Source organism: Leptosomus discolor, chromosome 5 (genome assembly GCF_034619465.1).
Source record: "Leptosomus discolor isolate bLepDis1 chromosome 5, bLepDis1.hap2, whole genome shotgun sequence".
Lineage (NCBI taxonomy): Eukaryota > Metazoa > Chordata > Aves > Leptosomiformes > Leptosomidae > Leptosomus > Leptosomus discolor.
This window is the reverse complement of record NC_141395.1, coordinates 23,638,787-23,655,712: the sequence shown is the minus strand read 5'-3', so window position 1 is coordinate 23,655,712 and position 16,926 is coordinate 23,638,787. Positions and strand designations below refer to the sequence as shown.

General features: G+C 41.2%; 1 protein-coding gene across 1 annotated transcript in view; it reads right to left on the bottom strand.

Annotated features, from left to right (window-relative positions):
* Positions 1-9,296, bottom strand: part of RAPGEF4 (Rap guanine nucleotide exchange factor 4) — a 161,568-nt gene extending 152,272 nt beyond the window's left edge. Inside the window, exon 1 of the mRNA XM_086466116.1 lies at positions 9,232-9,296. Coding sequence (XP_086322242.1) covers positions 9,232-9,296 — 65 coding nt within the window. The remainder of the gene's footprint in view (positions 1-9,231) is intronic.
* Between the last annotated feature and the right edge of the window lie 7,630 nt (positions 9,297-16,926).

The window sequence follows — 16,926 nt, the reverse complement described above, 5'->3', positions numbered from 1 at the left end:
TTTGCTTTCTATATCCTAAGTACAAGCCATCTAGCATGAACAACACCAGTACAGGACAACACAAATTTACTTCCTCATTGCAGCTATCTTACTAAATCGCTGTAAACTTGGCTTCTTTTAAAGCATAGTTCGGAATAATATTTAAACAGCTAACATTAGAATATATTCCTTAGAACATTAATGACTAAACCTATACATTAGTAAAGTACTACTGATGGCAGATGGAGAATTATTTCAGCAGATAGAGAATTATTCCAGCTTTAATGTCACTGTAGTCACTGATAGGAGGCAGCAGTACTAATCCAGAAAGGAACCATTCCCCAAACCAGGGAGATCAGCTGCAAAAGTCAGCCCCAAGGAGGTGACTCTCCCTGCACCCCCTACATGGCTACAAAAGCCTCTGGAAAGGCTTTTCCTGAGACCATATCAGAGCACCTGAAGTCACTCATCAGTGACGACCACTGCTGTTCACTAGAGAGCAATCTCACTGAGCTTAGCCCCCCTCTGCTAAACTAGTGCTGGTGAGGATGTCCTTCTATTCTGTTCTGTGACATTGATGCTGCTATGCTACTGAAGTGTCCCCTTACTGCTGATGCTGCAGTGTTATAACTTGATATCCATGAGCGTAAGAAGTTAAAAAACACATTTCAGTGAGACTTACAACTACGACTAGATTTTCTGCTAAAGCTTCTGTCCTTTCCTAAGTGTACTCCTGTTCCTGAAAGCTCTAGCCTATTGTATGGAATAGGACTATAGATACATCTAAAAGTGTGGACAACTCTCTTAAATCAACTAAAATTCTTCAGCTCTCAACAGTTTGGTAGAGGTATGAGCTAGAGTAGAAGCATTTTAAGGCAAGGTTATCCTCCTTGTAGAAAATCCATGACTCTATTCAGTGAAGTACCCACTCCCTAGGTTGCCTCACCCAATTTAAAACAAATTTGAAATAAAACAAACTGTGGAAGTGTTACATTCGTCTTCATCTTTTTTGCTTAAAAAAACCTCCCAGCTTCTCAGCATCTCTGTGGGGCAGCTGCTGCTGTATCTCCATTTCCCTTAAGCCTGCTGGATACAAGGCCAGAAAGAGCTTTAGCAGCTGCTGTAGTAACCACACTTCACTAACTGGCCCAGCAACCGTAACTGAGTAGGTATCATGCCACAAACATACCAAATGCCAGGACAAAACCATGCAGGAAATATGACTGATTTGGAAATGAATACTTCATGCTTAGAATCTCTTACCAAGAAGGATAATGCATGGTGACACTCCTACACATCCCCCTCCAATCTTCAATTTAATATGATTGTCCCTATATTTGTATCTCAATAGGGTACAAGCACTGACACCCCCTTTCACTGTGGCCACAGTGAGGTGGGCATTTCCAGTGTTGCAACACAGGGCTACAAAATGGTTAGGAAACGATGAAAAGCAAGAGTATTTAATTTATTTTCACTGCCTGATACGCACTTCTGCTTTGTTTGACCCCGGAACACTTTATCTAGTTCCTTCTTTATATTACTAATTTGCCTCTTCAAAGCACAGTAAGTCTTATCTGGCAGTAATGTTTTCACACCAACATCATCTATCTTCTCCTTCTGCTTCTTCAATACATCACAGCACACATACACAAGTGACAGCATCAGTGCTAGTTATACATCTCTATTATGTCAGCAAGACTTCTTTAAAGGATATCTTACCCTTAATTTATTTGGTTGTGAAGATTTCAAGCATGTATTTTATAGAGATAAAACAACTTTCTTGACAATGTCTGCTTAACTATCTGTAAAAGCAGATTATAAAAAACCCACCAGAAGTGCATCTTCGAAAGGGTATTTTATATTTTTAAGTGCAAACTATTCAGGTTCAAAGTTTAAATACAGACAGAGGATAATTGCTACAATTCTTCACATACACAATTTGGCAAGTATTTCTGTTCATGTGTAGCACATATAGCTTTATAAAAGAAACTGTTTTGATGGTGTTAAGATTAAATATTTGAATGTTTATGTATGTTATGAAAGACTTGCTAACCTAGAAGAAAGGAACAAGTTGGATTTTTTGGTTTCCTTTTATCAAGTTTATCTAAGTATATCCTATTACTTTCTCTTCTACCATATGATATGACCTTTTAGGTTCTTCCTCATAATGAGTTTGACACTTGAAAAAGAAAAAACAGAAGATATGTAGTTTCACCTTCTTTGCCAAGATGCCTCTAGAATTTTAAAATGTTTATTTCTACAACATCTGTTCAAAAACCTGAATCCTGCTCTAACTGAATGAAAACACCGAAGTCTATTTCCTTCCCTTGATCTTTTTAACTCTTTAAAAGGGCAATACTGCATTTCAGATAGCAATGAACAGCCCATGAAGGATGGGCAGCTATGATGTACTACTTCCACTTGCAAGGCTGTTTGTAGAAAACAGAGTATCATACTACATAATAGAAAAATAAAACTAGTTCATCTCTGGGTTAAAACTGAAGCGTCTAGTCAAAGATGCAAAGGCAAACTCTATGAGCTGGAAAGTACCAGAAACCACTACCAAGGACCATCTGGTGAATTTTAATAGTATTTTAAAGTATATTCTCCTTTGAAACATGAGCAAGGCGAGAACAGCAAGGAATGCCATTTCTCCACACTACCTGTACTTTCTCCTACCCTTTCCTGACACAGAGAAAAGCAAAGCAGTAGGATGCAGAATAATACCAGTACCGAGATACCATTTTCCCTTAGTGAGAGCAGGACAACACTGAAGCACTTCTCTCCTCCAGGCAATGCTGTAAGGCTTTTTTGACTTTTAATTTCTCTTTGACCAAGGAAAGTTTAAAAGCAATACCAGTGACTTATCAAAGCACTTTACACCTGTTGTAAGAAACTTAAATGCTAGACATAAATGAAGTTATTTTTTAATCTGAAGTAACATCCAGATAAGGGTTTACTTCCATGGGGACAGCAGGCAACCAACTCTCTCCACAAGGCGCTTTGCACTTCTAACAGTAGTGTTACCAAATTGATGTTTTCAACATTCACATTTCAGCTCCTCTTTCCCTTGTCATGGGAAAAGCCTCATCATGAGGCTTTCAAACAATAACTGAATTACAATTATTTTCTTTTGATCTTCAATTTATGAGACTTTGACATTCCAGTTTTCACATTTCCTCTGACACACAGGAAATAAAATTCTATTTAAACTCTGTTCCCTAGAGAATAATACAAATCATTCCAGGCTTAAAAAAAATGTTAAAAAAAGATGCAACACAAGTAAAACTGAGTTGCTTAGTTTCCAACAAATTACTATTGTCACCTACACTCAGAACCCCTGTGATAATCTCTCATGTCATGCTATGCAGGGCACAAGAAATGCTGTAGATAATCCTGATTTACACAGGTACTGACTGACCAGACAGTTAAATTCAGACTGACTGGCTGTTGGCTGCTGTCAGACAGGATTTTTAATAGTCAGGTTCTGTCTTCCTCAGTGAGGGCCAAATGAATGCAAATATGGGGGACTACTTTACCTACAGACTATTCTCATTATTATATTACTCAATTATATTTGTGCCTTCAACTCAGTTTGGCCAATGCACGGAAAAATTATTAAAGGGTTAGACAGAGCAATGAAGTGTGCTTCATTTCTTTATATATCCTGCTCTACAAATTATGCATCCTTCCAACAGGTCAATTTTTAGATCTGTATAAACAGTAGAATGGCAAAAGATATAGTTATTAAGTAATGATATTCATAAGTATTTATCTCAAGTTAAAATACACTACCTGAACCACACAGCTATAATAGGAAACGAAACATAAGAAGAATTTTTTTCACCTTCATATGCTTTTTAAAAAGACAAAATACTTCAAGAGAAAAAATAAGATTGCAAGGAAATTTTCTCCTTTCATTTATGAAAATTTTTATGTACTGTGCATGGTTTGCAACCAAGGTGTTGCACAACTTTATTGAATAAACTCTCCAACTTAAACGCGAACTGGAGCTCAGGACAGTTAAAATCTATTTGACAGAAGTAGATCTGGATGAAATTATATTAATCAGCACTGTAGCTTCATAATGGACATTAAAAGCATTTTAATATGACTACAGACTCTGAGATACATTGCAAATGAAATTTATAATTGAACAACATGCACAAGTGATGATATCCTTTGATTCAAACACTGGGCTCTGCCATCCACTGATACACTATGCTAAATGCACCTTTACCCATCTAGGATCTGCACTGTTACATCTAATGAAAATTTAAAACTTATAGCAACTATGAAGCAATTTCTACAGATTTACATTGACATACATTTTGACAACTGCTGAATTCAAAGATGAAGTGGAAAGTCAGTTTGGGAAACATTCATTGAGGATACTGGTAAAGCAGCAGGAGTAGTAAGTGATCACACCAAGTATAGTGCAGAAAATACTAACAGAACAAAGGAAGTATCCTAAGATGATGAGCTTGTTAAACACAGCGAATTGTAAGATGTAGACAAAAACAGATGTCACACCGGATAAGCAAAATACTTGTATTTCAAAAATACCTGGTGGTCACCTGACTTTGAGGCCATGATTTCAATTAGCTGGTTCGTTGGGTTTTTATTCCTTTGCTGGAATATGAGGTTTTGTTATAAAAAATTTAATCTGCTCAGAATACAGGATTTTACAGATCAAATCCTAACAATATGCCAGAAATAGCTCAGGCAATGACAGTTTAGACATGTTTCCAGTATCATCTGGTAGAAGGGAAAACCTACAGTTGCACAAGTACCACACCAATCACAGGGCCACCAACTAAATTTGAAGATGCCAGGTCCTAATAGGCATATGCACATACTAATTTGCTCTGGTGGGCCATGACAATGTTCACACACATGAACACTAGATCAATCACTACTTCTTCCTTTTAATACCTGTCCGTAAAACAAGTGTGTAACTTACTGCAACCACATGTAACAAATGAAAGCTGACACTAGAAATGCCTAAGCCCCTGAGCAGAGAATAAAACAGCTTGAATTCATTTAAAATACAACTCCTGCTTTCACTATGAGTTATTTTGAGTTCATATATTCAATAAAACGCACAGACCTACAAGCCTACGGCAAGCTATATTAACAATTATTTTGGTCTCTCTGAGGAGACACGGAAAGGAAAAGGGCTGTTCTATTATTCATCAAAGACTGCACCTTTGCACTGGACTAGAAAATTAGTTGCACGATGCGGAAAGATAAATTTGTTATTATTCATCACTCTCAGAAGATTGCACCTTTGCACGAGTGCTAGAAAGCTCTTTGACTATGTCTATACTGCTCTGTCTCCAAGTTTCCACATCCACCATGGTGCCCGCTGCTGACATATCCCCATGCAGACTTGATCCAAGCATACCCCAGCTTAGCCACATACTACATACACAGAGAGAAAACTCCAAGCATGCAGGCCAACAAGAGCTGCAGTGTATGTCCACAACTTTGTTCAGATCCAAAATACATGAAAAATGGTGGTGTTACTTCTATGGATATGTTACAAATAAAAAGCAAGTGTAGAAATTTAAAATATAGAGAAGCCAGTGTATGTTCTACCAATCACATAAAAATATATTTTAAAAGTAAAATAGCATCATAAAGCAATTATTCTAAAATAGTCATAATATTGCCTGATTACAAATCTATATCCCATTATCTTTGACGTAATAATAGGTTACAGAGGATGACAAGCATTTTTCATATTTCTTTTACAATAACTCTTTCAGAATATCAGTTCTTCATTCTAGGCTATCTGTATACTCATATGAGACCTGTTGATTACTCAGCATCTACAAATAATTTACAACTCAAATATATGTTACAATGAACTAAAAACCAAATCCTGATTCAAATACGTTGCTGTTACATAGCTTCAGACTGCATTTACACTCAAATCTATGGCAGCTTGGATTAAGGTACAGATCTGAGATATTATCCTGTATGTGTTACATTGGTTTTGTTAGATGTAAATTATGCAAGTCAAAAGTCTAACAAGGATGACAAGGATATAAAAGCTCAGTAAGTACAATGTGTCCTCGAAACGCCCATTCATATTTAAATAATTTATACACAGCTGAGCAAAGATCATAACATTCTTAGCACAACAGGCTAGCAAAGTTACATGCTTTGCTCTGTGATCTGCTCCTCCAGTCTGCTAAGGCACTGAAGGTTATATTTAATACAGAGAAAAACACAAGATGCCATAGGCATGCTTCTGCTCCCTAGGAAATCAGTGGTAATGCAACTATTTACTTCAAAGATAAAAGGACTGGTTTACTTAACAGAAAATTATTTATATCTCCAGGTACAACCAGGATGTACAGTTGCTCACTGCTGATCCTCTCTCCTGCAAAAATAAAATACCCTTGATAATGTTCTGAACTTTTCTGTTCCTGCTTTTCCTTACCTGCGCACTTGGACTTTTTATGTAAATTTATGTATTTTTATGTAAATACTGTCCTGTTTATTTGATTTTTAAGATCTGATCTTTGACTTTTGTGGTTAGTATCCACACGTGGAAACTGCATGGTCAAAGCACCAGTGGTCCTAGCCCACAGTACTTTATATAATAATAACGCTTCTCCTGAAACATTTTGGTGGTACTTCATTTTTATATGTGCTTTTATTTTGTATGTTAGCGATTCTCGTTTATTGTATGACTTGGAGAAAAACATGAAGAACATGTATAAAATACACCATTTCTGTATGTGATGTACTTTCTTATTCCATTTAGAGTTTAATTCTCCTTCTTTTTAACAAATGAAGTTGGATACTCCATATTACACACCATTTTAATTGTCTTTGCTGAGGCTCACCTAAAATTCTAAAGCATACCAGTTTTACAACTGCCTTCCTCCTGAAAATATAAATATATTCATTAACTAAAACATATTAAAACTATGTTTATTATTTAATAAAAGCACATGGTATCCTTCTGAGAACTGACTCATTAAATGATCCTATATTTACAGAATCCACACCGAGGTTAGAAAATGCTGTAAGATTTTTTGCAAGGCCTAAAATACACAGAAATTACATAATAATACAAATGAGTATACTGATGGATCATCTATAGAAAAGAAACACTCTAGAAATACAAGTGTGGAAATTAATTTATCTGATAGTACTTAGATTCCTACAGTACTTCTCCAACATAGCTTTAACTGTATTTTTTAAATGGAAAAACAGAACAAAATGCCTAAGTGCATCTCCTGTCATCACAAAGCAGAACATGGCAAAGACCAGGAAAAAAACCTACAATCTCTCAAGTCCTGGGTTTGTCGTACATCCAGATTGCCTTCTGGAAAAGAAGGATATAATAATACATAATCCTCCAGGGCACCTGGAACTGATTATTTCCACTCCACAAATTGGTGCTACTAGCTTATTCCAAGTCACAAAAAGGGAACAAAAGTTTCATCTTAATAGCTCTAATGAAATTCCCATTATAAAAATGGTCAGCATATTAATTTTCATGTAAATACAATGGTAGAGAGATCTCTAAATGACATGCCTCACATGCGTTTCCTAAAAACATCATTCACTCCCCAAGGCTATGCACCTCATTAAGAACTAAGCCCTGAATTTTAGTTTATAATTTAGATGTCACAATGTATTGCATTTACGAAACGTAAGAAATGAGAGAATCACCTGTCTAAAAGTACTGGGGCTCATACTCTGCTTCTTCACATCCACTCAGTGTCAGTTTACATAGCAGAGAATCAGGCCCTCTGCTTCACTTTGGTTTTTATATGGCTAGGTTAGCACCACCAGTTCTGTTTGTATCTGCATTTAGAGTACTTTCAACATTTATACACATTATTTAACCTCTAAGAGGTTAGTCTTCTTTTAAGATAGGCCAGGTGTTACAGAGGGGGATCAGTATCTGTAGTAGGTGCCCAGAACAAAAGTTTCACTAACTTCTTACGGTTTGCTGCCTGGACTGTTAAGGAAACCCTAATTAGAGGTACAGTCCTACAACACTAGGAGGTTACCTGGAAATAGTAGAAATTATGAGAAGAGGAAGGTTCCTCCTGTGTGCCCAAAGGTTTCTCACCACAGCGCAGCCCCAAATGACATCAACTGTCAAAAGCTGGCTAAGGATGCTCGGTTAAGCCGCTATACACCATGTAAATGAATTCTCTCCGATAGCTTTACAATTGAACCGTATAGCGTATTTATGGTCTGAATCTTTGTTAACTATTTCCCTAGACTACAGGGAACACCGTCAGCATTCAGAAATCAAATCACTTCTGAACTAATCCAGTAAGTGTTGAAGGCAGGAATACAGCAAAGGACGTTCAAACCACCCACCACGCAGCTCAGCACTGCGAGACTCACTTCCCGCTGCAACACCCAGGGAAAGCACTCAAAAAAATTTCTTTTTAAGAAATAAATATATAAATAAATACACACGTTAGCCAGCTGTAACTCCCACCCACGCCGTGCTGGCCGCCCGCCTGTACCTTACCGCAGCAAAAGCTGCCGCCAGCCGGGGGGGGGGAGCAACAACAGGCTCCCGCGGGGCGGACATTTCCCGCCCCCCCCCCCCCCCCTCCGGCCAACAGTCCTGCACCCGCTTGCGCCGCGGAGCGCTCTGAGGCGGGGTTCCGTCTTCTTCCCGCTCGACCTCCCGCGAGGCGGCTGGGCCGGCGGCTGTGAAGCGGGGGGGGGGGCAGTGTGCTGAGGTGAGGCGAGGCCAGGGCCGGTGTGCTAAGGCGTGGCGAGGCGGGGGCCGGTGTTTTGAGATGAGGGGGTTGTGAGGCGAGGCGGAAGGCGGACTGGGGCGCGAATGCCGCTAGCAGCCGGTCTGCCATGGCCGGCACGACGGGTCCCCAGCCGGCAGCCCCGGGGCGCGGCACCCTCTCCCCGCCCTGGAGCTCCCCTTCCTCCACCACGTGCAGCATTTTCCGGGCAGCAGAGCCCGGCAGGGAGCTGCTATCCCAGCGGGGACTGCCCGTCCCCGCCGTTGCCCGCAGCGTTGAGAGCCCTCATCCTGCCCCGCCGCCGCGGCTCTGCTTCCTCCGGGCATTTTGCTTCCCACCTGCACGCTCCTTATGTAAGACAGGATCTGATGGGGAGCGGGGAGGGGGTGTCAGTACACACACACGCACACATATATACAACACGTACATGCATGCATGCAGGGGGGCACGTTACACGCACACAGCATCCCTCCGCAGCCGCTGTCTGTGACGATGCCGATACCTTTTATCCAGGCAAGCGATCCACTCGCCGGAGGATGAGGAATGGGAGGCGTGAGCGGCGACCATGTTGGACAGGGATCAGGTCGCCGCGCACTCGGCTGGCGGCGGCTCCCCCTGCCCGCCCGCCGGTCGCTCGGTCGGTCGGTCCGTCCTCCCTCGCTCCCTCCCTCCGCGCACGGCGCGATGGGCTCGCCCAGGCCCCCGCGGCAGCCCGCCCTGCCCGCCGCAGGCCGCGGGGCGCGGGAGTGCGGGTCTGCCTGGCTCCTGCCCGCCGCGGCGGCTCTCCCGCCTCGGACCGCGGCCGGCCTGTCACCTGGCGCTGCCTCGGCCGCCCGGGGCACCCGCCGGCCCGGCCAGGAGGAGCGCCCGGCCCTGCCGCCCCGCAGCCGGCAGGTACCGGCCCGGGAAGGGGGCGGAAAGGGGTTACTCCCCTCCTGGAAAGCGTCGTCGTCCTCCCCCGGCTTTCGTGAGCTCCTCGGTACGCACACTTGAGCCCGGCTTGCTGGTCCCTGCCCTTGCTTCAGGGATGTCCTTGACTGGAGCGGGGGAGGGGGGAGAAGTACAAGCTTTTTAATTATAATAAACAGCTCAGGAGTATTTTAGCAGCTCTGCAGAGCTCTGTGTGTCTGTCCCCCCCAGTGAGATCAAAACCCACAGTGCCGACCGGAAAGAAGGTGTAGTCCATATCAGGAATTTTTCTGAAGCCTTTCTCCAGCCTACTGTCCATCATGTCATAGCCCATGAAACTGTGTCCTAAAGGCTCTGGTTTATTGTAGGTGAAAAATGAGCTGGGCAGTACAGCCTGTGAATAGGATTTAACAATTGGAGAGAACCCAACACACAGCATGAGAAAGGTGAGTCTAGTATACAAGGAAAACCATCCACATACCCTTCTGTTGTGATACTGTGGCCTGCAAGATGCAGGGGTTTTTTAAGGATGCTGATGTATACATGATTTAAAAAGTGATGAGCAGAGGAAGGAATTCAGAGCAGCAAGTCTCCCTGTTTTGCAAAGTTCTGTGTGAAATATTTGTACAAAATGTTTCAGGATCTAGATCATATCTTGAGTAATCTGTGTATAACCATAAGCTTCAGTTTACAGGCAATCTGCCTTGAGTAGCATGGGAGAAGTGTAGGAACCTACACAGATCTCCTCAGGATGTTTGGGGTTACATGTAGATTGCTGAAAAGTAAAACTCAAATTGTTCTTTCCTTCAGGCTTATAACTCCTCTCTGCTTTACGGTGTGGTCACAATGATTAATTCAGATGCTGATAATCTGCCAGTGCCTTTTACAGAGGGCTATCTTCTCTGCCCTCTTTTCTAATCTCTTTCGCTGTACCAAGTATAATTTTTTTACATACATGCACTATTTAACAGAAATAAATGTTGACATCAGGATACTGAACAGTATGATGAAAAATCTAAGGAAATATATCCCAAAATCCCTTTTGCTAAAAGGATGCAGCTAAGAAATTGGCATAGCAGAGGAGAATGACACAAAAAACAATTATTCTGTTTTGCCTTAAAAAAATTAAAGTGCATGCCAGAGCAATAGAGGAGGCTGCCAGTCAGTGACATCAAAGCTGCAGCTCTTCCTTTGCTATAGTCTGTGGGGAAAAAAAAGATAAATTCTTGCATCTAAGCAATCAAGGAAAACCAATGCTGTTCATTCCTCGATATGTGTTTGGGAACTAACAGAACAAGAACTTCAAATGCAAGAAACTCTTAAATTCTCAAATTAATGATTTATAACATAGTATGTACATTACAGATGAATCAATAAAGCTCACTGATTTTATGCTTCCATTATAAAACATTCATCACATTATTCCACATAATTACAGTTTTCCTTCCAGAGCAATCACACAAGGCAGCCCTTACTGCCCTTTCTCCCCTGAACCCAGTTTAAGATGCGGTAGATGCGCCTTCCTTTTAACTGGCATCAGGCCTGAGAAAGAGCCCAGAAATGGCTCCTAGCTGAAGGCCTTTATCTTTTCTCACGGGCTATTTCACTGACACAAACAGCATTACACATACCAGTACCAGCAGTTTTGTACATAGCAACAGCGTAGCTCAGTCAGCAAAACGTTGGTGCTGCAACTGTTCAGTGTTCACTCAAGCCCCCTCTGTCAAGACCTCCCCCATCTGTATCATGTTTAATGACCCAGCCACTAGAGGACAGGCAAGGCCTCCATAAAAGTTACCAAGCAGGGCTATTTTCTTGGTAAGCAGATGGCTAGGAGAAAATAGCCTGAGCTTGGAAAGACAAGACCTTTGGCATGCTCTCCTGGGATGCAACTTGTGAAAAACTTTGTCAGTGCTCATGAACCTACCCTTGACCAAGCAGCCTACCTGCCCTGGGACAGCTTTCTGCAGTTCCCAATGCTTTTGATTCCAAGGAATGCAGTGCCTGTAGGCACAAAGGGGATGTTCTCAACTGCCTGGCTGTGGGCAGACACCACTCAGAGATGTACCTTTTTGTGGAGTAAGCACTAAACGAGAGTTTAACACTTTGTGGATTATGCAAGCTAGACAGGCCCAGAGTGGCCTAGGAACCCTGAGTATATCCATACTTCATTCAGAAGTGTCTCAATTAGAGAGCAATTAGACTAAGACAGACAAAAGATACCTCTGGCAGTTGGATTATGAGTAATCAAGGAGCTTTCTGACTAAGACATGAGTGTAACTTCTCAGAGAAACTTAAGCAGCAGGAAGTAAATATTTGATTGGTTCAGATATCACCCTGTGTCAACCAAAAGGTCTCCAAACTGCACAGAAATGTCAGGAATTCCTGACTAATGACATCAGAAATCCTGGACCCCAGGTCAGTGCATGTTTTCCTGAGATAAAAGGTACCAAATAAACAGTATCTATCTTACATGACAAGTCATAAAAGGCAGATTATCCTGTGACTCCTAAGAATTCAGACCGTTAGAAGCCTAGGAAACATCATTTGAGAGCACTGGCCTTACGTTATTGCGGTCAAGTGCCCATTCACCTGTAAGAGTACATGCTAAAGGAAAATGCTGAAGCACACTTCATTAGTATAAGGACCATATCTCCTCTTGGTGCCTCATAGTGCCCATTCTTCATTACTTTTCTAAGCTACACACTTGCATGAAAAAGAGATGAACCAAAAGGTATTTGAGACCCAGGATTGTTAATGGCTGAAAAGGCACATATGCTCAGTCTCACCTATATCTGCACATGCCTTTTATTACATCTTTTGTGAAGTTTCACCTGAGAAAACATAAAGGATTATGCATCATTAAAATGACCAGTGGTGCGAAAATATCTTTCTCAGAAACAGATCCTTCTTTTTCAGCATTTGTGGAGCCCCGCAATAATATTTCAGATTTAATTTCTCCGTGTTGAATAGAAGGCTAATGGGACTTTTTAGAATCTGATTTGTGAAACTTGATTATGTGGCCAAAAATTTGGAATGGCAGCTGCTTTCAAAGGAGATTGCTGCTGGGAAATGGACATTTGCCAGCCGAGGTATGTGAAAAATCAACTAGCTTTTTAACTTTCCACAGTTTACAAAGGAGTGACAGGGCCATGCAGAAGACCTTAAGCCGCAGAAGACCAGAAATCAGCCAGACTTCAAGTTATCCTGTGCCTGTAAGACTAAGTCAGAAAGTGTAGGGTCCAAGCTATTTGCATTATGGGACATAAGGCAAATTATGTTGAATTTCCTACCTTGACTATTTCTTTGCTTTTTTTTGCCAATACATATACTCGTTCCTTCACTTTTTTTACTGAAATATAGCCAAAGAGCTCTTGCTACAATCTTCCAGAAAAAAAAATTCTCCTCAAACAGGAACCAGCTATTAAAAACTTGAACCAAAAGACTAAATAATAGTTGTTAGAGCTTGAAAAAAATTACTAAATGTATTTATTAAAGTGTGCATTACACAGTGATAGGGTACAAAACAGGGCTATTGTGGAAACCTCTTTACACCACTAATTATATTAAGAACTTCAAGAAGTTTCAAGCAACTGCAATAATACTGTTAAAACGAAGAACAGTAGGAGCTGCCCTATTTTCTACAGCAGTTTTGGATGCTGTGTATAATACTCAGGACTCATAGGATTGTTTTGGTTTGAAAAGACCCTTAAGATCGAGTCCAACCATTAACCTAGCACTGCCAAGTCCACCACTAAACCATGTCCCTAAGCACCGCATCTACACTTCTTTTAAATACCTCCAGGAATGGTGACACCAACAGCTACTCAGACACCAGGGACCTCACAAGCACCTGCACAGCAGGAGCGTCCTCACTTCCCAACACCCTGGGTTTTTCACCTTCATCTCCACCTCTGTCTCCCCTCTTCCTGTGCTCTCCTCTCTCCCAGGCACCTTTCTCACCCACTCCACAACTTCCCAGTGCCTCTGTCTGGCTCTGCCTTTGTGTGGCAGATGTTACCTCAGAAGCATTGTCCCAGCCCGGTCACCTGCATCTTCTCCCTCTGCTGTCACGTGACTGCACCAGCGGTCTGATTCAGTTCTGGACCTCAAAGGCCCTCTCATCCTGCCTCCCCATCCTGCCTCCCTTCTGCTGTTAAGTCCTGTTCCTACACTCCCTCCTAGTCCGTACTAATGAAATTACAGTTACGATATAGTGAGAAATTAGTGGACATAGAATCTATAACCTGCCCGTTGGCATCACAGTGGCTAGTACAGCAGAGCAAACTCACACAAAACCCCGGAAGCTCCATTCTGGCCATCTGTGTTCAAGAGAGTACCTAGGGGAAACAGCTGGCTTCCAGCCACCAGTGTACTCCCCTGATTCCTGTATCTGTTGAAGTATTGCTCAGCCTCAGGACTCATCTAATTCAGACTGAGTGTACTGAATCTAATTGATAGCGCAAGGAATTGCCTACCATCCTTTGCCCTTAAAATACAGCTGAGAGACAAGGCAAGACAAGGCCAGCTCCAGCAGCTTTAAAACATTTAAGATTTCTTTTCTCTGGAGGAATCTCAAGTCTGTCACTTACGCCAATTTTAATCATGTTTTGTATTGCTATATGGAAGCCAAATTAATTAGCTTAAGTCCAGAATGAGTGCATAAATTCTACCTCAAACAATAGTTTAAACTAATATATCGCTTGGAAGTCCTGGAAGTAAAATCGAGACTGACAGAACTATGATGCATGCTTAGAATCCAGCAGTGCCACATTCAGTGTGGTTAGGGTTGTAGCAACCAAAATACATTATCAGTTGTACATGCACAACACCTACTGTCTTCAAAGGAGTAATCAGGGTATAGTGGAATAAAGACAGAGAAACCTGCATATGAGTTCTTTCAGGATTTGTATGCTGTGAGGACTGCAAAAGATATGATGATGTACAAACTTAAAACCAATGCATGTATTAATAAAAGTGTCCTGTAAAGCCTACAAGCAACATATTGATTCTCCTCTCCAATGTAATCCTTAAACTCAGCATATAATGACATAGCAAAGAGGTTTCTAGAACGAGTAAGGACTTCCTTCCCAAATTAACTTCCTGCATTATTCCCTTCTCTATCTTTTTCTTGCTCCTGCCCTCCTTACTGATACAGGACAACTCCCCAGTTCCCTTCGAACTACCTTCTTCAGAAATTCCGTGGCACCACAAGCCTTTCACCCCATCATTCAGGAAACCCTTCTACCACACTACTGATGGTAGCTCTACCATGATGTTCTGGAAAAGGTCTCAGTGTTGCCAACAGCAAAACAGGTGCAAGTGAGATACATACGGATAGACTGATAAGAAACAGATACACTGGAAAGAAAAAACATACAGTGTCCTATGTAGAAGGCATAACATGAGTGCAGGTGCAAGGTGGAGAAAACACAGCTGACCTGATGTTTATGTGAATCAATAAAGTTCAGATTCTGGGCTCTTTAAAATTAGTTGGCAGTTTGCTGTTGTGTTCAGCAGGACCAGAACTGTTACCTAAATTCCTGGAAGCAAAAGAGGTAACTGGACTTACAGTGGATATCCAATTTTATATATGCCTTACTAGTTACGCAGATTTTCTGAAAAGTAAAGAATTGCTTATTCATCACATATACTGCTGTATTCTGCGCGATTTTACCCATCCTTATTTGACATTGTCCTTCTAAAGAGTGTAAAATAAAAGCATTGTCCATATCATAGTAAGGGCCAACAGAGGGAGGATTGTATTAGTTTATACTCCTTGAAATAAAATACTCTCAAATTCATAGCATGTATTACAATGAGTCTGTGATACCATTTCTCATTAAGAAAACACGATGCATCACCTTTTGTATTATTACTTGGCACAGGTTTAGCAGCGTGTTGCACAGAAGTGCTATAAACATTTTTCTGTTTGATGACCGATATCAAAGCCTTTTTGTGGAGCCACATTTTGAACAGATGGTCGTTTGATTTGCGCACCTGAAATCTGAGCCCATATCCTGAGATCAGTTCCAAAAAGACTCAACAGAAAGCACATAGTAAGAAATATGCTTCAAATTATTAATGTTGACAACATTATGGGTATGCATAGGTTTCATATTTTTACTTTAACTACTTTCTTTTGAATAGGGGTTTTCTCCATAGGATTTTTGTCAAATTCTTACAGTCTTACAAAACTAGATGAGATGGGGAAGGTATAAAAGGGGCTACTCTGTTTAATCCACTTCCTGAGTTATGTCAAGATGATTCCTAGCTGGGCTGGGAACAGAAAGCAGAATCTCAGAATCCTGTTTCACAGGGAAAAGAAAGTCTTTTGAAATAAATAAGCAGCAAGTTCTAACTTAGTCACAAAAGTATTATAAAGATTAATTAGCTGATGAAGTATAGATCTTTAAAGATGCAATGCTTTACATAAATGTTCATTTAACCAGCATTCAGATCTATAGATATATCAACATACTTGGTTTAAGCAGAACTTTGTATGCACAACTTGGGACAACATAAGGAGTTTCAAGATGATAAGTGTCAGGAAAATACTTTGCAGTTGCTAAAGATACGAGGCAGGCTGGGACTTAGACCGTGCTATGCCTCTTTTCAGTACAACGTTCACTAGGAGTTGGTGTCACGCTAGACCCACACAGTCTGTCATCATGCTTCTTACTCAGTGAGTACAGGGCAGACATATCAGTGCTTCTTAACAGACACAAATCAAACTGATCAGCTGGGGCTGAATCACAGATGTGGTCAAGAGGGTCTGGCTTTATGCCCAGTCATAGGAATAGGGTTCATGGGGTGCTAGGATGGCTCTCCACATAGCCACAAGGGCCTGACAGGTACATTATTTCAGCTCCCCACTGCCTGAAAGCAGTTATGCTGCCTCTGGACCTGATCTGACCCTACAAGTGTTCATTTGTAGCACAACAGCATGCACTTAGAATCTCGACTGTATGTCATCTGTACTGCAATCTCAGCTCAAATGTCTCACTTTCTCTGGAACATATTTAACTTACCATGGCTAATGGAATTAATCATTGGATTGTAATGATTCACTCATTCTTTCACCCAAGGTACAAAAGCAAATTAAGTTCTTATTGTCTATTTGTGTAATTCCTTGTTCCTTTACCCATTCTTGCCAGCTTTTCTGTATTTCAACAATCATAAATTTTCATCAAAGGCTGAAAGGAAAGGTGGTTTTGCTTAGCTGCAGAGCCAGATGAACACATTTTAACTGTTTGGGTTGACTTTTATCTTCACAGCTTTGTGTCAT